The sequence below is a fragment of the Somniosus microcephalus genome, chromosome 10, assembly GCF_052327205.1.
Source record: "Somniosus microcephalus isolate GS21.2 chromosome 10, FLI_Smic_1.0, whole genome shotgun sequence".
Taxonomy (NCBI): domain Eukaryota; kingdom Metazoa; phylum Chordata; class Chondrichthyes; order Squaliformes; family Somniosidae; genus Somniosus; species Somniosus microcephalus.
Window position 1 is genome coordinate 137,198,735 of NC_140996.1, and position 23,190 is coordinate 137,221,924.

Sequence of the window (23,190 nt, forward strand, 5' to 3'; positions counted from 1 at the left end):
GCTGGAAAGTGGGATTAGGCCGGATAGCTCTTTGTCAGCCAGCACAGACAAGATGGGCCAAATGGCCTCCTTCTGTGCTGTAAATTTCTATGATTCTTGCAGCTTTCTAGATTTGTTTCAAGTTTCTAAGGTGACAGGGAGTGTTGGTGCAAGTGGAGAATCACTTCATTCTTATTTAAAGGCTTCTGCTCACAACACTTGCTCACAGTCCGGGGGCTCTACTTGCAGTCGCCCTCACACTCGAGTATCTTCAGGAGAGGGAGCGGAGGCAGCAAAGAAGAGAAGATGCTCGCAGAGTGAGGAGGAGGACTCTCAACAGGAGGCCTTACTCACTTACAGTCTTCAGAGAGCACTTCCTTTATCTCCACTTAAGTGAGGAACAATGTATTAGGAGGCTCCACTTCACCAAGGAGGTGGTAGCAGAACTCTGCCACCTCCAGCAACCAGACCTGCAACCTCAGAGCAAAGCTCTCCCAGTGGCCCTCAAGGTTACCGCGGCCCTCAATTTCTTCAGCAGCGGATCCTTCCATTTTGCAGCAGGAGACATAGCTAACATCTCCCAGTTCGTCATCCATCATTGCATCCGGGAGGTCACAGAGGCTCTCTACACCAGTAGAAGGGACGATGTTGTCTTCTCTCTGAACAGTGAAGCAGGACAAGCGTGCATGTGGCTTTGCCAGGATAGCGGGCTTCCCCATGGTGCAGGGCGCCATCGACTGCACCCAATTAGCTTTGCGGGCGCCGTATACCAATCCTGAGATCTTCCATAACTGCAAAGGCTACCACTCACTTAATGTGCAGTTGGTGTGCAACCACACCCAGCGCTTCCTGATGGTCAATGCCTGTTATCCTAGCAGCAGTCATGATGCCATAATTCTGCATCAGTCTGGTGTGCCAGCAATCTTCCAGCTTCCACGTCAAACATGAGGGTGGCTGCTCGGAGACAAGGGCTACCCGCCCTGCACCCGGCCAATGACTCCCCTCCGCAACACCACCAGTCCTGCCCAACACTCATAATGAGAGCCATGCTGCCACCAGGAACATCACCGAGCAGACTATCGGGCTGCTGCCTTGACTACTCGGGAGGAGCCCTCCAGTATTCGCCGGAGCGGGTGTCCCATTTCGTGGTGGTCTGCTGCATGCTTCACAACTTGGCCATCATGAGGGCGCAGCGATTGTGGGACCAGCTCTTAAGGAGGAGGACGAGGACGAGGACGAGGACGAGGACGGGGGACAGGGAGGAGGCAAGCAGCAAATCCCCCTTCCAGACGGGCTATCCGTGAATGCCTCATCGGACTCCGATTCCAATGAATGCTCAGATCCCCGTTGCTCACCACATCCCCATCATACCATCTCTCTGTCACAGAATATCACAGCGTCCTCCTGGGCACAAAGCTGGACTGAGAGCCACCACAAAACAAAACAAACATTCCAAATAAAATTAATAAGTATTCAATTAACAGTACAATATCAACTAATCAACCTTGTGCATTCCCTTAGTGCCTGTTGTTCGTGTGCCCTTTCCTACACAGTGCTCACCTCGACCGGCTGTGGACCTAGATGACCCAGCTTTAGGCTGCACCAGAGTCTGGGCTGGCTGGTAGGAGTAGGAATGCTGTCATCCTGAGAGAGGACAGCAGGTTCTAGCTCTACAGACCCACTGCCACTTGCCCAGGGCGGCACCTCAGCATTCCTAGCAATCTGTTGGAGAATGGATTGCTGGCCTGCTGCGATACCCTGCAAGCCCCAGTCAAGACTAGTAATCTCAGCAACTATGGCAGCAGTCCGAGCTTCCACTGCAGCACTGAGACGTTGGGTCAATTCCGCTTGTGCTGCAAAGGAAGCCGGGACATCGCCCATCACACACAGCATCATGGCTGGGTCCACAAGGTCTCTCCTGGAGTTGTCCATCATTTCCATCCTGGAAATCATGGGCTCCAAGTTCTGCGCAAAGCCCCGTCCAATGTTGGAGCTGGACTCCTCCATGCTCCTTGACACTGACAAGTAGCTCTCTGGCAGGCCTGCCATTGCACCTAGGATTTCCGTGTGCATGCCCATCACCCTTCTTCTGAAGGCGACCCCATTGAGGTCATCATCTGAGTCATGTGCAGCAGAACTCATGTCTGAACTCACCCTCCGGGGAGCTGGCCCCTGAGCTACCATTTCCCCCTGGCCTTGTTGCATCCCACTTGCGCCCGGTGTCTCACCCACGTGCAGATCCCACATCTATACTACCCACTAAATTCCATGCAGTGCCAGTTTCTGAGGTGCTGTATGCAAGTGTCAGATGCGGTGACGGTGTGTCTTCTTCATCTCCACTCTCCTCCATGACTTCAGGGACAGGCTGTGCTGGTGGCAGTTCTTGGTCATCTGAAAGTAGAAAGGCACAAGAGTCGGGTTATGGTGAGGAGCAGGCGGGAGCAAGATATCCATGCATACAACATCAGTAGCTTGCAAGAGATTGTTGGATGAGGGGGAAGTGGGATGTGAGAAGGAGGATTAGGAATGACCATACAATTATTGTCCCCAAGCGCTTCAACTTCACCCACTGCCACAGCCTCAGTGAATTTCCTCTCCAATGATGTTGAGCATTCCCTCCTTCAGTTGGCTCAAGGTATGTACAGTGGTTTGGCCACCTCCCGTCTGCCACTGCTCCCGGCAGTTGTGAACCACCTTGGCCTGCAAGAGAAGGGGAAGTGTGGTGCAATGTGTTTGGGTGATGTGCCTGCCATAGTTGAATAGCTGTCAGTGTGTGCAAGGTGTGAGATGTGGGTGTGACGTGTTGCGGTAGTGGTAAGGTTGGGAGGGTGAAGTGAAGCTAGGATTGTGAGGTATGAGAGGTGATAAGTAGAGATTGTTGGTTGCTGTGGTGCCGATGGTGGGATATGGCATTTGCTGAAGCCTTCAGTAACCTTGACCTGCCGTGTGAGGTCATTAAACTCCTTGCGGCATTGGATCCATGTCTGCGGTACAACACTGTTGGCCGTGACATATGCACTACTAATGCCTTGCGAGCCGCATCGGAGAACCTTCTGGCTCGTTCTCGGTGTTGCTGCTGAGCCTTCAAACTTCAAACTCCAATCACAATGAGGTGCTGGTGCATCAAAGCAGCTCCCCTTTAAGTAGTGGAGAGAGACTAGGCCAATCATAACTGGCCATTAAACGGCACCCGATATTGGCCCACCTGTTGAGCGCCAAGCCAACCAGCAGCACGGTGGCATAGTGGTTAGCACTGTTGCCTCACAGCGCCAGGGACCCAGGTTCAAATCTGGCCTCGGGTGACTGTCTGTGTGGAGTTTGCACATTCTCCCCGTGTTTGCGTGGGTTTCCTCCGGGTGCTCCGGTTTCCTCCCACAGTCCAAAGATGTGCGGGTTAGGTTGATTGGCTATGATAAAAAAATTGGCCCTTAGTGTTAGGGGGGATTAAATACGTGGGGTTACGGGGTTACTGGGATAGGGCTTGGGTGGGATGGCTGTCGGTGTAGGGACTGGGTGCTAGGGTTTGGATGATCAGCCATGATCTCGTTGAATGGCGGAGCAGGCTCGAAGGGCCGATGGCCTACTCCTGCTCCTATCTTCTATGTTTCTATGTTTAGCGTTGAGATCAGCACTCCAATCATGTAAATGAGCAGGCGGCACAAATTTTGCATACTACCTGCACCACTTTGAATGGGCACATCCAAGTAGGGCTGGCCCATGACACCACCCATTTTTGGGCAATATCCAATTTCTAGGCCTTACTGTTTAACCTCAGATGTGAAAAGTGACTACTTGGGTGAGATACCTGTAGAGCTGTATCCCAACAACACTCCCTTTAGGGAGAAAATTTGGAAAAAAGAAATCACGCTCTTGTTATAAGTGCCATGTGTTGGTTTAATGTTAATCATAACTCAAATCAAATATAAAATTTTTTAAATGTTTTCATTCATGGGATGTGGGCGTCGCTGGCAAGGCCAGCATTTATTGCCCATCCCTAGTTGCCCTTGAGAAGGTGGTGGTGAGCCGCCTTCTTAAAACTGCTGCAGTCGTGGTGGTGAAGGTACTCCCACAGTGCTGTTAGGGAGGGGGGTTCCAGGATTTTGACCCAGCGACAATGAAGGATCGGCGATATACTTCTAAGTCAGGATGGTGTGTGACTTGGAGGGGAACTTGGAGGAGGCGGTGATGTTCCCGTGCGCCTGCTGCCCTTGTCCTGCTAGGTGGTACAGGTCGCGGGTTTGGGAGGTGCTGCCGAAGAAGCCTTGGCAAGTTGCTGCTTGTAGATGGTACACACTGCAGCCACGGTACGCTGGTGGTGGAGGGAGTGACTGTTTAAGGTGGTGGATGGGGTACCAATCAAGTGGGCTGCTTTGTCTTGGATGGTGTCGAGCTTCTTGAGTGTTGTTGGAGCTGCACTCATCCAGGCAAGTGGAGAGTGTTCCATCACGCTCCTTACTTGTGCCTTGTAGATGGTGGTAAGGCTTTGGGGAGTCAGGAGGTGAGACAATCACTGCAGAATACCCAGCCTCTGACCTGCTCTTGTTGCCACAGTATTTATGTGGCTGGTCCAGTTAAGTTTCTGGTCAATGGTGACCCCCAGGATATTGATGGTGGGGGATTCGGCGATGGTAATGCCATTGAATGTCAAGGGCGGTGATTAGACGCTCGTTTGTTGGAGATAGTCATTGCCTGGCACAAATGTTACCTGCCACTTATCAGCCCAAGCCTAAATGTCGTCCAGGTCTTGCTGCATGTGGAATGGACTGCTTCATTATCCGAGGAGCTGCGAATGGCACTGAACACGGTGCAGTCATCAGCGAACATCCCCACTTCTGACTTTATGATGGAGGGAAGGTCATTGATGAAGCAGCTGAAGATGGTTGGGCCTAGGACACTGCTCTGAGGAACTCCTGCAGCAATGTTCTGGGGCTGTAATGATTGACCTCCAACCACCACAACCATGTTCCTTTGTGCTAGGTATGACTCCAGCCAGTGGAGATTTTCCCCCTGATTTCCATTGACTTCAGTTTTACTAGGGCTCCTTGACGCCACACACGGTTAAATGCTGTCTTGCTGTCAAGTCAGTCACTCTCATCTCACCTCTAGAATTCAGCTCTTTTGTCCATGTTTGGACCAAAGCTGCAATGAGGTCTGGAACCAAGTGATCCTGTCGGAACCAAAACTGGGCATCAGTGAGCAGGTTATTGATGAGTGAGTGCTGCTTGATAGCAATGTCGATGACACCTTTCATCACTTTGCTGATGATTGAGAGTAGACTGATGGGATGGTAATTGGCCAGATTGGATTTATCCTGCTTTTTGTGGATAGGACATACCTGGGCAGTTTTCCACATTGTCGAATACATGCCAGTGTTATAGCTGTACTGGAACAACTTGGCTAGAGGCGCAGCTAGTTCTGGAGCACAAGTCTTCAGCATGACAGCCGGGATGTGTATTGATGGAGTATAATGGAAATTCCAAGCTAGCTATAGAACTTTACTTGTCAGTGTATATATCCAATACCATCTCAAAGCTGGTAATAGACTGTTGTGATATGTCATTTGGTTTCAAATATGTTTTTTAAAAATATACATATTCTTATGGGGATTTGAGCAAGTATCCCCATTTTGGTACTTGAGTCCCCTTTTCTTTGTCTACCTGGTGACCTGTTTACTAAAGCTGCTCACTAGAATTCCACTCTGGCCCAGAACAGAAGCCTTGTGTTTAAAGAGGTGAGTGCTAGTGCTGAAATGTGCTCACCTTTAAGAATCCAACTGTCAGTTCCAGGAAATCCATTTAAAATGGAGCATAGGAGCTGCTCCTCCACTATACCACCAGGAACCCTACTGCCTGAGCAGCTAAAGAGGTGTCTTACCCCCAATACCCAGAGATGACAGCAGCACAAAGGCTGTTCTCAACAAATGTAACTATTTTCTCTAGAGAGAGCAAAGAACCCCAGCACAAGAACCCGTAGTCCGAGTCCAGAAATAAACGCTTCCCATGAGGTAAAACTCTTTACCCAGTGAGTGGTTAGAATGTGGAACGCGTTACAACAAGGAGTTGTTGAGGCAAATAACATAGATGCATTTATGGGAAAGCTAGATAAACCCATGAGGGAGAAAGGACTAGAAAGATATGCTGCTAGGGTTCGATGAAGAGGGGTGGGAAGAGGCTTGTGTGGAGCATAAACCAGTTGGGCTGAATGGCCTATTTCTGTGCTGTAAATTCTATGTAGCTAGGTAACTCTATGTTACCATCTCACCATACTGTGCACAGAGGACCTGATCAAACAACATCAGCATCTTCAACTGCCCATTACCCACACCAGGAACCATTGCAGACAAAGCCCAACACCACCCAGAGAAGACCAACCCTCAACCATGTTAAACTCTGCCATTGAAACCAGCCCTGGACCAAAATGAGGTACCCACATACTGACCACCCAGACCTAAAAGCAGAAAATTCCATGAAAACTTCCTGCCAGCCATCCAGGCCATGCACACGGAGCTCTACAAAACAAGCCCCCAAGAAGAACAGCAAATCAAAGAACTGCAAACCTTTGTCTTCAAAGGTGAGGTAAAAGAAACAGCAATACACTCAAATTTTCAAGCTACTAGAGAGGGAGCAGAAGAAGGCCATAAAAATCAACAAGCTCGAGAACCGGGGACTTCACAGTAATATTTGGAGCTTCAATATTCCAAAAGGTCTGGAGAGGAACAGAGCAAACCTCTTCATTTAGGATGCCTCCTAGACCTGGTCCAGATCATAGAATGTCACAGAACACTAGCCCCAATGCCCACAGACCCACAATGCTCTACAGCCTTCACAGTATGACCCCATAACTTCCAGACCAAAGAGATGATAATACTCCAGGCCAACACAAAGGGTGAATTATACTTTCAAAGCTGATGCACTTCAAAGAACTATCAGATTTAGCCGGCGTGATCTCCCTCCCATAAAGCCATGCTCGCTCCCTCTTGCAGTTCTGCCAGAAAGCTGATCAAAATGCTTAATGTACATTACCTGAACAGGGACTCCCTACAATGGTATTTGTCTCATTTAAGCCTTACATGGAAAGCACAGTGATAGTGGGGTGCCCCCTCACTCTCAAGTTGACAAACTTCCACCAGACATGGGCCACCCAGGTCTAATGCCAGTACAATTATGGAACAAAGCGATGACTTAGGTCTGGTAGGCAAGTCAGAAACCAACACAGAAGAAATTCACCTTCTATTCAAATATGCAAAAAATATACTCCAGGATTGACCATCTTTTCTTGAAGTAATACGGAGTGGAAGAGCAGCCAAAAAAGGGCCAAAGCCATTTCTACATTATAACAGTAACTACACTTCAAAAACTGGCTGTAAAGCACTTTGGAACATCCTGAGGTCGTGAAAGGCACGATATGACTGCAAGTCTTTTTTCTTTTCTTATTTCTGACCATGCATCAGTCTCCCAAAACTTGCACCTAAACCCCATACTCCTTGGTGACCCAGAGTTCACCACCTTCTTATTAGCCACTGCATATCTGAGAGTGGAAATCACGCCATCTCCCCAACAATACACTGGGAAATCACTAAGGCAGTCCTCAGAGTCCACATTATTATTTTCCCCTGCCAAGAAGCATAGATCATTAAAAATCCAGAAAGACGTTAAGTAAAGAATAACAAAACTAGAGGCCAATCATAAAAGTTATCAATCAGAAGGCAACAAACAAATCCTGACACTACTACAACAGCAACTTGCATTTATATAGTGCCTTTAACATAGAAAAACATCCCATGGTGCTTAATAGAGACATAATCAAACAAAAATGGATGACAAGCCAAAGAATGGGATATTAGGAGCCATGATTATAAGAATAATCAGAAAAAATGGGATTTAAGGGGGGGGTCTTAAAGGTGGAGGTGGAGGAAGATGGGGGGAGGGAGGGGGTGGGAAGGGGGAGGGGAAGGGAAGGGGGGAGGGGAAGGGAAGGGGGAAAGCAGGGGGGCAAGGGTGGGAGGGGGGAGAGAGAGGGGGGAGAGAGAGGAGGGGGAGAGAGATGGGGGGGAGAGAGAGGGGGGAGAGAGAGGGGGGGAGGGAGAGGGGGGGAGAGAGAGGGGGGGAGAGAGGGGGGGAGAGAGGGGGGCAGAGAGGGGGGGAGAGAGAGGGGGGGAGAGAGAGTGGGGGAGAGAGAGAGGGGGGGAGAGAGAGGGGGGAGAGAGAGGGGGGGAGAGAGAGGGGGGGAGAGAGCGGGGGGGAGAGAGGGGGGGAGAGAGAGGGGGGGAGAGAGCGAGGGGGGGAGAGCGAGGGGGGGAGAGCAAGGGGGGGAGAGAGGGGGGAGAGAGAGGGGGGGGGAGAGAGAGGGGGGAGAGAGAGGGGGGGAGAGAGGGGGGGAGAGAGAGGGGGGAGAGAGAGGGGGGAGAGAGAGGGGGGAGAGGGGGGAGAGAGAGAGAGAGGGGGGAGAGAGAGAGGGGGGGGAGAGAGAGAGAGGGGGGGGAGAGAGAGAGGGGGGGGGAGAGGTGGGGAGGGAGGGAGAGGGAGGTGGGGAGGGAGGTGGGCAATGTTCCCTCTAATTTATTTTTGGCCCGCGCAGCCTGTTTAAGGGGCTGCGCGGGCCATTCAAAATTCTGCGCACGCACGGTTTTTCTATTTAAAAGCCAGATCACCGGCTGAGCGGGAACTCCAGAGCGCTACGCAGCCGCACAACTTAAAGGGAACATGGGCAGCGGGGGGAGGGGGGGTGGGGAGGTGGGGAGGTGTTGGTTGTAGCGCTGGAAGAGATTATACAGATAACAATGGCTGGAGACCATGAAGGCCGTGAGAATGAAAATTTTAAATTTGAGGCATTGGAGGACCAGAAGTCAATGTAGGTCAGAAAGTAGGCTGCCGCCATTTTCTTCAGGTCCTTTAGCAGAGTAGCCCATCCTCTGCCTGTTTCAGGCAAGAGCCTACTTTCAATATGTAAAACAGGGTGCTATTTTTGTTGAATGCTCCTCCTGGCCTCACAAAAATCTCCCAGCCCCCTGCTGGTCTATCCACATGCCCCCCCCAACACCCCCCCACCCCCTGCCATCCCCTTGATTATGTTGGCCCACTCCGAGGAGACAATTTCCAGCTTGGCTCTGTGGTGAAACCGCCAAAATTCTCATTCACCCCTCCCAATTCAGCAAGCTGCCTATGAGCACCTCAACAGCTGTTGGAGCTTAACAAGATTAAAGAAGTGAGGCCTGGCCCTCGGAATGGCTCAGGCCTTTCTGAAGGTACTTCTCGTGGAAAAGGTCAATAGACCGTGAAGGTTTGTCAAGGAGACACATACTTCATTAAAGGCTGATAGTGTTATTGTTATTATGTGAGGGTAGATTATCACTTTAGGCAACTCCTCCTCCTGCCCGATGAAGTCCGCCCAAAATGATAATCTACCACCACCTAATAATAACACTATCAGGCTTGAATGAAGTATGTGTCTTTCCTTGACAAACCTTCACGGTCTATCAACCTTTTCCCAGATACATTCACCACATTACAGACTTGGCACAAGAGAGGTGTCAGTAGGCTAGGCCAACTCTTTGCCTTACAACTATTGACAGAGAAATGTACCTTACCAACATGAGCTATTCCACTACCTCCAAGGCCTGGCCACATTCCAAAATCTTTCATGTATGCCAACCCTCAGGAACTGTACTACCCTTCCCTGACAAATCTCCAGAAACACATTTCCACCCTCTGCACCATGTTTGTTTCCTGGACAGAGAACAATGCAAAAAACTTACCAAGAATCAGGACTTAGCACACCAGATAACAGAGGAGGAACAGAGAGAAATATGGAAGCAGACTCTCATAACTATCACTTGCAGCTTAAAGCATCAGGGCCAGCTCCAGATACCGAGCTTACACCACGCCCACGTATGTGCCACAGATTCCAACCCTCCCTGGGGGATGATTTTTGCAGCTTACTATAGGCATTTGGTTGTGTCCCCGTATTCAACCATTCTGGGAAGCAGCCCAGAGGCTATGAAGAGCACGATGGGCACAATCTATGCAGACCCAGGCCTACACTTGCCTATTGGACAGAAAGCCCGTCCTGCAACACAGAGGCCAGCACAACAGATACATTCCTGCACTGTGGCAAAGTATTCTCCTTCCACAACAAATATGTGGTTGAAAGATCTGTAGGACATATGCCAATCGGTGCCAGTAATGTTTGGAAGTCTGGAGCCCTTTCCTAGCAGCTTACATGATTCAGATCAACTCCCAAGATCAGAATGGGCCCATAAACCAATGCGCCACTCCTAGCACCCACAAAAGGCTGTAACCCTACCCTGTAGATAGGCAGAACTCTTCATATCCCCTTGACTCAGCCAAACTCCAGCCAGATGCCAGACAATATGCAGATTCCAACATGTGCAGAGCTATACCAACAACCCTAAATATGTCAATATAATCTCTTGTGTAACAAAATATATCCATGTATTCGCTTTTCTTCAATTAAAAAAAATGAAAACATTATGGCCTGGAAATTGTGGTCGGAGGCTTGCCGCCTGCGTACGCCTCTGAACCGCAAGAAAACTACGTACTTACCTCGTGTCTCCAGACTCTTGTGGTCCTGGGCCTGCAGGCATTCACCTGCGTAAAGGCTCACGCATCCCAGGGGCGCATGTGGTTCGCAAGCGTCCCTGGATTACGTGGGCCAGGCCAACCAATCAGAAAGGGGGATTCCCATTATGCTCATGAAGATTCCATTTACGTACGGAATCCCTATAAGCTTAATAAGGAATCACCTAATAAATAAAATTTCACAACACTGAAATAAAAATAAATGATCCCAAGTTCAAAATTAATTAAAATACCCTTTAATTAAACATTTAAAATAAAAATTACATTTTTTGAAAAATAAACTTAAACATTTTTAAATGGGACAAAAATAACCTAAATTAATTTTAAATGTAAGTGAATGTTTAAAATCATTTTTTTTTAAATTACATTTATTATAAACCTTAAGCTGGTAAAAGGCGGCTTTTACCAGGTGTAAGGGTTTTGTGGGTATTCGCTGGGCTGTAGTTGGGCAAACAGCCCAACTCTGCACCAGCAAAAGTCCATTTCCAGTGGATGCGAATGATCTGTCAAGGAAAAACCCGACAGATCGCAAGTTCCAGGTTTTCGTGCCTGCGCATCGCATGCAGAAATTCAGAACTTGCAGGGCCATTCACAGCACTTACGACGGCGTACACTGTCATAGGCCCCATAAAATCTGGGCCATTAATTCTATGCCAAAACATTGTATTTCATGTAAAAAGAATAGCCAGAGTAAGAATAACTTTACAAAAAATTACTTTACTATATAGTACATTTGGACTCGAGACACATTGCAGAGGACTTCAATACATTTGGCTACAGGCTCACGATCTACCCTCCCTCACAAACCCAATTACAGTACAGCAATCTGTTATTTCAATGACAGATGTGGAAGAGGACTACTTTTTGCCAGTGAAGCTCCCGAAATCTCACCAAGTAGGATTTGGTGCTTTCTATAGCTGAGAGATTAATCGTATACCTGGTAAATTGCCATCCTGATCCACTTCATTCACATCTGCTCCCCATCTGACTAGAAGCTGCAAGCAGCCCAGCCTTCCATGGAAGACAGCATAGTGGACGCCCCTCCAACCATTTTTATCGGCTGGATTTGTATCCTAGAGCAAAACAGAAAAGGAAAGTGACGTACAACATCCCATTTCAGTAAAACAAATGTGCACGGTGTCTATGTGCAGGCCCGAGGGGCTGTACGGCCTACTTCTGCTCCTAATTCTTATGCTCTTATGTGCATCCATATATAGTCCAAGTACCTGAAAAAGTGAACTTAGACAAGATTTTCCACTTTATTCAGTAGTCAAACAAATTATGCAATCATTTTAACATACCAGATAAGATGACTTACCTGGGCAATAATAAAAGCAAACATTATTTTCAAACTTTATTATAATCCATGTGTGTCTATTTTGCATTCTACACTGAATCTATGAAGAACCAACCTCTCTTTCCTACAGAGACCATTAAATTTACTGTGAATAAAATCAACCCTAATAGTTAACAGTGCCTACCACACCACTGCGAAGAATGGTCTGAAGTGTGTACGAATGTCCATGGGCAGCAGCCAGGTGCAATGGAGTGCAGCCTCTATCATCCTTTACTGTTAGGTTCGCACCATTTGTTACCAAGGCCTGAGGGGCAACACATGATGACATTATACTGTGCTTCTCTTTGTGAAATAGGCTGCTTTCATAATACAGTAGAAACTTAAATCACTTCAAGACTTCATAATGTACTACCATTTAATATTAAAGGGTAAACGTAATGCTGTGTGTGAGAAATGTCAGTGCTGGGAATGGGACTGACTTAAAAAGAGGTAACAAATTGTCTAAGTTAATTGCATGACAAACATCCTCTGCACAGCCGCAGTGATAAACCTTAACCCCAACTTCAAAAGCTGCACTCTGTACTGCACCAGTATGGACTTTCACACCAATCGTCTAAATTATATTGACAATTTAGTGCATCAGTGTTGCAGTAGTGTCGGTTTTGTGCCTAGTATTCAAGCTGAGATTACTTAAACTCACACCAGGAGAAAAGGGGAAACAGAGTGAAGGACACAGGCAGAATATTGATTCAAGTTTAGCTACAATTAGTTAATCGCTTGTGATGCTGGTTACAGACAAGAACTAAAAATAAACGTTGTAGAACCCTTATGGCCAAGTCTATTGGATTTGAAATAAAATTTCTGATGTGAAAGAGCACTACACTTTGCAGTCATCCTTTTCCCCTCTCCAAAACTATAGCTCATTAAAAAACATTTGCATATACTATAGAGACTAAATTGAAGAAGTTCTCACTTTTGTACTGTTTAAAATATTTATTTTGTTACAGAGAATACAAGCAATAAAGATAGTTTACCTGCATACAGGCATCATGACCCTTGATGGCTGCAATATGTGCTGCTGTCCAGCCCCTGGGAGTTACATCAGTCATATCAGCACCATGCCATAGCAACCAGTGCAGGCACTGTAACGTACAGAATGAACTGTAAATATTCTGCTTTTAAATTACATATGAATGTGGTTTAAACTTATGACAACCAGGGTGCTTTTCAAATAGCTGGATGATTAAAATTAATACCATTTAATAATTAAAATAGACTGGCAAAACTGAGATTGAAAATATTACTGCAGAAACTTGAATATCCAGATATTTTAAATTTATGCTTTTTTCAAAAGAAACACATTTTACAGACAAGCAGACTGATTCCTCGGCCTCCGTCACTCACCCTCTTCAGTCTTTTGATGTATACGTTATAGTAAATGTAGTGCTAGTAATTATTTGCATTCTTTAGCATCATTAGTCAGGAACTTGGAAAAAAACAGGAGGCACTCAGAGAATGGGAATAAGTAAGGCACAGAGGGAGAACTGGTTCAAGTTTAACTGCGGCTGTTCACTGACAAAAGTAAAGAAATATTTCCCACAACGGTCTCTGTTTAGCACCCACTCTAATAATTGCTGCCTCCCTCTCTGTGTCTTTCTGTTGTCTTCCACTCTTTACACGAGCATATGTTCTCTCATTATCTCTTTCTGACTCTTTGGCCCCGATATTTACATGGAGGCAGGGGAGGGAGCGGGGTGCCAGTCAGTGGCTGCAAAACCCGGAAATGCTGGGAACACGGAGGTCCTGCCAAATTTAGCGTCTGAGGTCTCTGGGGGAGCTAGGGAGGAACTCAGAGTGCGACGGAGAGGAGGGGAGATATCCCAGCTGGGGGGTGAAATGTGGGATCGCAGGGAGGACGGAGCGTGGGGAGGGGAGAGAGAGCGCGCGGTGAGGGGAGAGAGGGAGGGAGGGGAGAGGAGGGAGGGAGGGAGGGAGCGCGGGAAGGGGGGAAGAGGCAGGGAGCGCGGGGAGGGGAGAGAGCGCGGGGAGGGGGGAGAGGGAGGGGGCGTGGGGAGGGGGGAGAGGGAGGGGGCGCGGGGAGGGGGGAGAGGGAGGGGGCGCGGGGAGGGGGGAGAGGGAGGGGGCGCGGGGAGGGGGAGAGGGAGGGGGCGCGGGGAGGGGGGAGGGGGGGGCGCGGGGAGGGGGGAGAGGGAGGGGGCGCGGGGAGGAGCGGGAGGGGGCGCGGGGAGGAGAGGGAGGGGGCGCGGGGAGGAGAGAGGGCGGGCGCGGGGAGGAGAGAGGGCGGGCACGGGGAGGAGAGAGCGGGCGCGGGGGGAGGAGAGAGCGGGCGCGGGGGGAGGAGAGAGCGGGCGCGGGGGGAGGAGAGAGCGGGCGCGGGGGGAGGAGAGAGCGGGCGCGGGGGGAGGAGAGAGCGGGCGCGGGGGGAGGAGAGAGCGGGCGCGGGGGGAGGAGAGAGCGGGCGCGGGGGGAGGAGAGAGCGGGCGCGGGGGGAGGAGAGAGCGGGCGCGGGGGGAGGAGAGAGCGGGCGCGGGGGGAGGGGAGAGCGGGCGCGGGGGGAGGAGAGAGCGGGCGCGGGGGGAGGAGAGAGCGGGCGCGGGGGGAGGAGAGAGCGGGCGCGGGGGGAGGAGAGAGCGGGCGCGGGGGGAGGAGAGAGCGGGCGCGGGGGGAGGAGAGAGCGGGCGCGGGGGGAGGAGAGAGCGGGCGCGGGGGGAGGAGAGAGCGGGCGCGGGGGGAGGAGAGAGCGGGCGCGGGGGGAGGAGAGAGCGGGCGCGGGGGGAGGAGAGAGCGGGCGCGGGGGGAGGAGAGAGCGGGCGCGGGGGGAGGAGAGAGCGGGCGCGGGGGAGGAGAGAGCGGGCGCGGGGGGAGGAGAGAGCGGGCACGCGGGGGGAGGAGAGAGGGCGCGCGGGGAGGAGAGAGGGCGCGCGGGGAGGAGAGAGGGCGCGCGGGGAGGAGAGAGCGGGCGCGCGGGGAGGAGAGAGGGCACGCGGGGAGGAGAGAGGGCGCGCGGGGAGGAGAGAGGGTGCGCGGGGAGGAGAGAGGGCGCGCGGGGAGGAGAGAGGGTGCGCGGGGAGGAGAGAGGGCGCGCGGGGAGGAGAGAGGGCGCGCGGGGAGGAGAGAGGGTGCGCGGGGAGGAGAGAGGGCGCGCGGGGAGGAGAGAGGGCGCGCGGGGAGGAGAGAGGGTGCGCAAGCATTGCTGGCAAAACACTTACCAGCTGGATCCAGCAGATCCCGCCTCCCTTTAGCTGCCGGGTTACCGAAGCCCTGGGAAATCAGTCCACAGATGTTAAATCTAAACCACCAACAAAATCCGCTGACAGTTCCTCATTTAAATACTCTATATGTATATGTTGATACAGTAATAAAAAAACTCTTCACCTCTAAACTATCAGAATGCGCTGCCCATTGCAAGGGAGTGAATTTGTGAATGTGATCAACTTCATTAATGCTGGCTCCATTTTTCACCATCAGCTCAAGTTCCTCCACATCACCGGCTTTAACTGCATCATGAATACTGACAAAAAACTTCTTCCTTGCCGCTGTCAAACAACAACAATTTAAAAAAATGAATGCACTGACAATTGGCAATAATATAGCAATAACATTTTAATGCCACTGGGCTTGTTAGTACTTCTGGTTTTCTCAAGTAGTGCTAGATATTAAGGGAAGAATGAGTGCCTTGCACTTGGTAACTAAAATAAATATTCCACATTTGACATTTTCAGCACTAGGCCTTTTTTCTCCACTTTCTTTCCTGAAGGCACCGATTCATCATGTGGTATAATTCCATAGGTGCTGACCATCCCCTGGGACCTCACCCAAGTGGACAATCTGTGAGCTTAGATAGTATTTTCTGGCTGGCTATTCCACCACTAGCAAACCTGTACTCATCAGCATATGCGCTCTTTCCAGCAGTGGTCTCTGAGTAATAAGCATAAGTTGGAACCCTTTTCCCTTCCTTCCGTAGTGCGGGACACTGAAGACAATGACTTTGCTCCCACACCACCACTCTGGCTGAGAGCAGCCAACTCAACACAAATTGTGGATTGAGCTGGAGATTTCCCCTGATCTGTGTGCAGTGTCTTTGTCCACAGAGCTATCAGGGAAGCCTTATGTTCTGAACATTTTTGATGCTCTAGAACAAGCAAATCTTTCTTTGATGTTGGAGTGATTGGCACTGGTTAAAGGGCCACTTTAATTATTGGTTTAGGCCATAGAGTTGCTAAAATTACAGATTAAATAAATTAAAACTGATGTCAATAAGAGAAAAAAATAAGTTAATTAAAGTAAACAGCAAGAAAAAGTAAGTAAAAGAAATCAACTTAAATCCATCTGATAATCAAATCTTATTAAAGATGCATCAATTAGCAATGGAAATAGATAAATAAATAATTGCTGTACAATAAAGAAAAGGCAGCATAGGCAGAATGTGGGAATTTGTGGATGGAAAAGGAGTAGCAATATTGATAAAAGGGCACAATTACAGCAGTGGAAAGAAAGGATTTCAGTAAGATTGGACAGGCAGCGGAAACAGTACGAATAGAACTAAGGAGCAGTAAAGGATGCAAGACTCTGCTGGGAGCCATTTACAGACCTTCTGGCAGTAGATATGTAGTGGGGGATGTATTAAGATGGAGATCAGGGAAGCATGCAGTAGAAACAATGTGGTTACAATGGGAGATTTTAATTTTCACAGACTGGGAAATGCAAAATAGCTCAAGTAGTAAATGCAATGAATTTCTAGAATGCATTTGAGACAGTTTTCTGGAACAATATATATTTTAGAACCGACAAAAGGCCATCATAGATTTAGTGATGAGTAACGAACCAGAATTAATTAACAATCTGACTGTAAGGGAACATCTTGTAAATAGTGAGCATATGATTGAATTTGATACAAGGTTTGAGAGGGAGAAGTAGAGTCACAAACCAGTGTTTTAAATTTAATTAAAGGGTTAAGAAATAAATTGAGCGCAGTAAACTGAGCTGTATCTGAGTAAGTGTACAAACAGTGGGAAATATTCAAAGAAGATTTTGTTGCAATACAAAACCAGTACATACCACTTAAAGGCAAAAGCTGCACTTGTACAGTTAAGCAACCATGGTCAACAAACAAGATAATAGACAGAATCACACTAAAAAAGGCTTACACAAATGCAAGGAAAAGCAGAAATCCAGCAGACAGGGTGAGCTATAAAAGCAAGAAAGCAATACGTACAAAGAAAGTAATAAATGGTGCAAAAAGAAGCATGAAAATAATTGCAACGGATATCAAAGCTAACAGTAAAAGTTTTTATCACTATATTAAGAGAAAGTGAGTGGTAAGGGTGAAAGTGAGTCCATTATTGACAGATGGAAGTAAGACTATAATAGATAATAAGGATATGGGAGGCTTGTTAAATGAACAGTTTATAACAGTTTCCACAGTAGAGGAAGAAGACAAAGTGCTAGCGGTATCAGGGAACCTAAAAATAAGTCATCGGGAGAAAGGTTGGGGATTTAATATAAATAAAAATGATAATGGAGAAAATAATGGCACTTGAGATAACAGATTTCCAGGGCCTAATGGTTTCCAGACTGGCATATTAAAAGAAACAGGTGGGGAAATTGCAGATGCATTAGTCGTATTTTTCCAAAGCTCTCTAGATTTGGGAATTCTGCCTTTGGCTCTGAAAATTGCAACTTGACTCCATTATTTAAGGAAGAGGGAGAAACCAAAAATATAATAATGAATAGTCAGCATGGATTTAAAAAGGGAAAGTCTTGCTTGACCAACCTCACTGAATTCTTGGAAAAGGTAACAGAGAGAGTAGACGAGGGTTATGCAGTAGATGTAATTTATCTAGATTTCCAAAAGGCCTTTGATAAGGTGCCACATAATCGACTAATGAATAAGGTCAGAGCATGCAGAGTCAAGGGACAAGTAGCAGAATGGATAGCTAGCAGTCTGCAAAACAGAAGGCAGGGAGTACAGGTAAAAGGTAGCTATTCAGAGTGGCAGAAGATGGAAAGCGGGGTCCCGCAAGGATCAGTGCTGGGACCATTGTTGTTCACAAATTATATGCAGGAGTTCCTCAGGGCAGTGCCCCAGATCCAACCATCTTCAACTGCTTCATCAATGACCTTCCGTCCATCATAGGGTCAGAAGTGGGGATGTTCGCTGATGATTGCACAGTGTTCAGTTCCATACGCAACTCCTATAAGAAAGCAGTCCGTGACCACATGCGGCAAGACCTGGACAACATTCAGGCTTGGGCTGATAAGTGGCAAGTAACATTCACGCCACATAAGTGCCAGGCAATCACTATCTCCAATAAGAGAGTCTAAGCACCTCCCCTTGACATTCAACGGGATTACCATCGCTGAATCAACCAACATCAACATCCTGGGGGATCACCATTGACCAGAAACTTAACTGGACCAGCCACATATATACTGTGACTACAAGAGCAGGTCAGAGGCTAGGAATTCTGCGGCGAGTGTCTCACCTCCTGACTCCCACCTTTCCACCATCTACAAGGCACAAGTCAGGAGTGTGATGGAATACTCTCCACTTACCTGGATGAGTGCAGCTCCAACAACACAAGAAGCTCGACACCATCCAGGATAAAGCAGCCCGTTTGATTGGCACACCATCCACCACCTTAAACATTCACTCCCTCCACCACTGGCGTACCGTGGCTACAGTGTGCACCATCTACAAGATGTACTGCAGCAACTCGCCAAGGCTCCTTCAACAGGACCTCCCAAACCCGCAATCTCTACCACCTAGAAGGACAAGGGCAGCAGGCGCTAGGGAACACCACCACTTGTAAGATCCCCTCCAAGTCACACACCATCCTGACTTGGAAATATATCTCCGTTCCTTCATTGACTCTGGGTCAAATTCCTTCACCTCATGGACTGCAGCGGTTCAAGAAGGCGGCTCACCACCACCTTCTCAAGGGCAATTAGAGATGGCCAAGAAATGCTGGCCTTGCCAGCGACGCCCACATCCCATGAATACATTAAAAAAATAAAGTCCAGCATTCCATTAGCCTATCTGATTATTTTTTATACATGTCCACAACATTTTAATGATCTATGTACATGGTCCTTCCAAGTCTCTTTGGACCTCCACTGCTTCTAGCTTTTCACCATTTAGAAAAATGCTCTGATCTATCCTTTTTAGGTCCAAAGTGGATGATTTCACACTTGCCTATATTGAAATCCATTTGCCACAGTTTTACCCATTCACTTAATCTATTAATATCTCTACCACAAAAGGCAGTTGAGGCCAATTCATTAAATATATTCAAGAAGGAGTTAGATATATTTCTTAAGGCTAAAGGGATCAAGGGATATGGGGAGAAAGCAGGGACAGGGTACTGAATTTGGATGATCAGTCAAGCTCTCATTAAATGACAGAGCAGGCTCGAGGGGCCGAATGGCCTACTCCTGCTCCTATCTTCTATGTTTCTATGTCTGTAATTTTATGGTTCCATCTACACTACTTACAATGCCACCTATCTTTGTGTCATCTGCAAACTTAGATATGTGGCTCTATCCTGTCATCTAAGTCGTTCATAGTGAATAGTTGAGCCCCCAATACAGATTCCTGTGGGATGCCACTCGTCACATTCTGCCCATTATCCCTACCCTTTGTCTCCAGTCGCTCAGCGAATCTCCTAACCAGGTCAATAATTTGCCCTCAATTCCATGAGCTTCAACTTTAGCTAACAGTCTCTTATGAGAGACTTTAGCGAATGCCTTCTGGAAGTCCATATAAATAACATCCATAGACATTCCCCTGTCCACTACTTTAGTCACCTCTTCAAAAGATTCATCAGGTTAGTCAGGCATGACTTACCCTTTACAAATCCATGCTGGCTCTCTGATCAGCTGAAAAATGTCAAGGTGTTCAGTCACTCCATCCTTAATTATAGACTCTAGTAATTTCCCAAAAACAGATGTTAGGCTAACTGGTCAAAATTCCCCTAGTTTCCTTCTCTCACCTTTCTTAAATAGCGGAGTGACATGCACAATTTTCCAATCTAAAGGAACGGTTCCTGAATCGAGAGAATGTTGGAAGATCATAGTTAGGCACCTGCAATGTTCTCACCTACTTCCTTTAAAATCCTGGGATGAAAACGATCTGGTCCTGGGAATTTGTCACTCTTTAGTGCCATTATTTTCTTCATTACTGTTATTTTGCTTACATTAATATTGGTGAGTCCCCGTCCCTGATTCAATATTAGTTTCCTTGGGATGTCTGGCATGTTATCCTCTTCCTCTACTGTAAATACTGATGCAAAGTAATTATTTAACATGTCTACCATTTCCTTATTTTCATTTATAATATCACCAGTCAGTTTTTAAGGGGCCTACAGTGCTTAACCACCCTTTTTTTCCTAATACAATTATAAAAGTTTTCTTGTGTTGATTTTGAGAAAACTTGCAAGTTTCTTTTCATACTCCCTTTACAATTTGTTTTGTCACCCTTTGCTGTTCTTTGTATCTCTCCCATTCGCCATTATCTGTGCTATTTTTTGCATTGATGTACATAGAAACATAGAAAAATAGGAGCAGGATTAGGCCATTTGGCCCGTCGAGCCTGCGCCGCCATTCAATATGATCATGGCTGATCCTCTATCTCAATATCCCGCCCTCTCCCCATACCCCTTGATGCCTTTTGCATCTAGAAATCTAACTATCTCCTTCTTAAATATATTCAGTGACTTGACCTCCACAGCTCTCTGTGGTAGAGAATTCCACAGGTTCATCACCCTCTGAGTGAAAAAATTTCTCCTCATCTCAGTCCTAAATGTCCTACCCCGTATCCTGAGACTGTGACCCCTCGTCCTAGACCCCCCCAGCCAGGGGAAACATCCTCCCTGCATCCAGTCTGTCTAGCCCAGTCAGAATTGTATACGAGATCCCTTCTCATTCTTCTAAACTCTAGTGAATGCAAGCCTAGTCAACCCAATCTCTCCTCATACGACACTCCTGCCATCCCAGGAATCAGTCTGGTGAACCTTCGCTGCACTCCCTCTATGGCAAGTATATCCTTTCTTAGATAAGGAGACCAAAACTGCACACAGTACTCCAGGTGTGGTCTCACCAAGGCCCTGTATAACTGTAGTAAGACATCCTTACTCCTGTACTCAAATCCTCTTGCAATGAAGGCCAACATACCTTTTGCCATCCTAACTGCTTGCTGCACCTGCATGTTTGCTTTCAGTGACTGGTGTACAAGGACACCCAGGTCCCTTTGTACATCAACATTTCCCAATCTATCACCATTTAAATAATACTCTGCCTTTCTGTTTTTCCTACCGAAATGGATAACTTCACATTTATCCACGTTATACTGCATCTGCCATGTATTTGCCCACTCGCTCAACTTGTCTAAATCGCCTTGAAGCCTCTTTGCATCCTCCTCACAACCCCACCTAGTTTCGTGTCGTCAGCAAACTTGGAAATATTACATTTGGTTCCCTCATCCAAATCATTGATATATATTGTGAATAGCTGGGGCCCAAGCACTGATCCCTGCAGTACCCCACTAGTCACTACCTGCTACCCTGAAAAAGACCCATTTATTCCTACTCTCTGTTTCCTGTCTGTTAACCAATTTTCAATCCATGCCAGTATATTACCCCCAATCGCATGTGCTTTAATTTTGCACACTAACCTCTTATGTGGGACTTTATCAAAGGTTTTCTGAAAATTCAAATACACCACATCCACTGGTTCTCCCTTATCTATTCTACCAGTTACATCCTCAAAAATCTCCAGTAGGTTTGTCAAACACGATTTCCCTCTCATAAATCCATGTTGACTTTGTCTAATTCCGTTGATATTTTCTAAGTGTCCTATTATCACATCCTTTATAATAGACTGTAGCATTTTCCCTACTATTGATGTTAGGCTAACCGGTCTGTAGTTCCCTGTTTTCTCTCTCCCTCCTTTTTTAAATAGTGGGGTTACATTTGCCACCCTCCAATCTGCAGGAACTGTTCTATAATCTATAGAATTTGGGAAGATGACAACCAATGCATCCACTATTTCCATGGCTACCTCTTTTAGTACTCTAGGATGCAGATTATCAGGCCCTGGGGATTTATCAGCTTTCAGTCCCATTAATTTCTCCAGCACTATTTTCTACTAATACTAATTTCCTTTAATTCCTCCTTCTCACTAGACCCTTGGTTTCCTAGCATTTCTGGGAAGTTATTTGTGTCCTCTTCTGTGAAGACAGAACCAAAGTATTTGTTTAATTGCTCTGCCATTTCCTTGTTCCCTATTATAAATTCTCCCGTTTCTGACTGTAAGGGACCTACATTTGTCTTCACTAATCTTTTTATTTTTACATACTTGTAGAAGCTTTTACAGTCTGCTTTTATGTTCCTTGCAAGTTTACTCTCATACTCTATTTTTCCCCTCTTAATCAATCTCTTGGTCCTTTTTTGCTGAACTCTAAACTGCTCCCAATCCTCAGGCTTGCTACTTTTTCTGGCAACTTTATATGACTCCTCTTTTCTTTTAGTTTGATGTTGTCCCTTACCTCTTTAGTCGTCCATGGCTTTTTTTGGCAAATAGAGCTCTTGCCCCTTAAGGGTATAAACTGGTTCTATATCTTTTTTTGAACACCTCCCACTGATCTTCTGTCATTTTACCCATTAACAGATTTGCCTAGTTTATTGTGGACAGTCTCTGTCTCATCGCATTGAAGTCAGCCGTACCTAAATCTAGAATCTTAGTAGCTGTTTTGCGTTTCTCCCTTTCAAACACAACATTGAACTCAATCATATTATGGTCGCTATTAGATAAATGTTCACACACTGTTAGGCTGTTAACTAAACCTGGCACATTGCTCATTATTAAATCTAATATTGCATGCCCCCTTGTTGGTTCTAGGACATATTGCTGCAGAAAACTATCCTGAACAATCTCAAGAAATTTGCTACCTTCCTGACATGAGCTTATCTGCTTATCCCAATCTATATCGAAGTTAAAATCCCCCATTAAAACCACTCTGCCTTTCCTACATGCTAATCTAATCTCTGCATTTATACATTCCTACAATTCACTGCTACTACCAGGGGGTGTATACAAAACTCCCAGTAGTCATAAATCCTGTTCTATATCTTAATTCTACCCATAAAGTCTCCACTGCCTGCTTACCTCTTGTTATATCCTCTCTTATCATAGAAGTCATTTCATCCTTAATCACTAATGCTACACTTCCCCCTCTACCAGATTTCCTATCCTTCCTGTAGACCTTATAACCTGGTATATTCAGTTCCCAGTCCTGAC

The 23,190-nt window shown here is 47.1% G+C and overlaps 1 protein-coding gene across 3 annotated transcripts in view; it reads right to left on the reverse strand.

Annotated features, from left to right (window-relative positions):
* Nucleotides 1-23,190, reverse strand: part of LOC147111716 (ankyrin repeat domain-containing protein 42-like) — a 49,093-nt gene that overhangs the window by 20,594 nt on the left and 5,309 nt on the right. For 2 of the 3 annotated variants that reach the window (XM_085998882.1, XM_085998883.1), the window contains exons 2-5: nt 15,271-15,431; nt 12,909-13,016; nt 12,059-12,178; nt 11,515-11,650 (exon numbers count right to left, since the gene is read on the reverse strand). In XM_085998882.1, coding sequence (XP_085855008.1) covers nt 11,515-11,650; nt 12,059-12,178; nt 12,909-13,016; nt 15,271-15,431 — 525 coding nt within the window. The remainder of the gene's footprint in view (nt 1-11,514; nt 11,651-12,058; nt 12,179-12,908; nt 13,017-15,270; nt 15,432-23,190) is intronic. The other variant, XM_085998884.1, reaches the window with a different exon arrangement.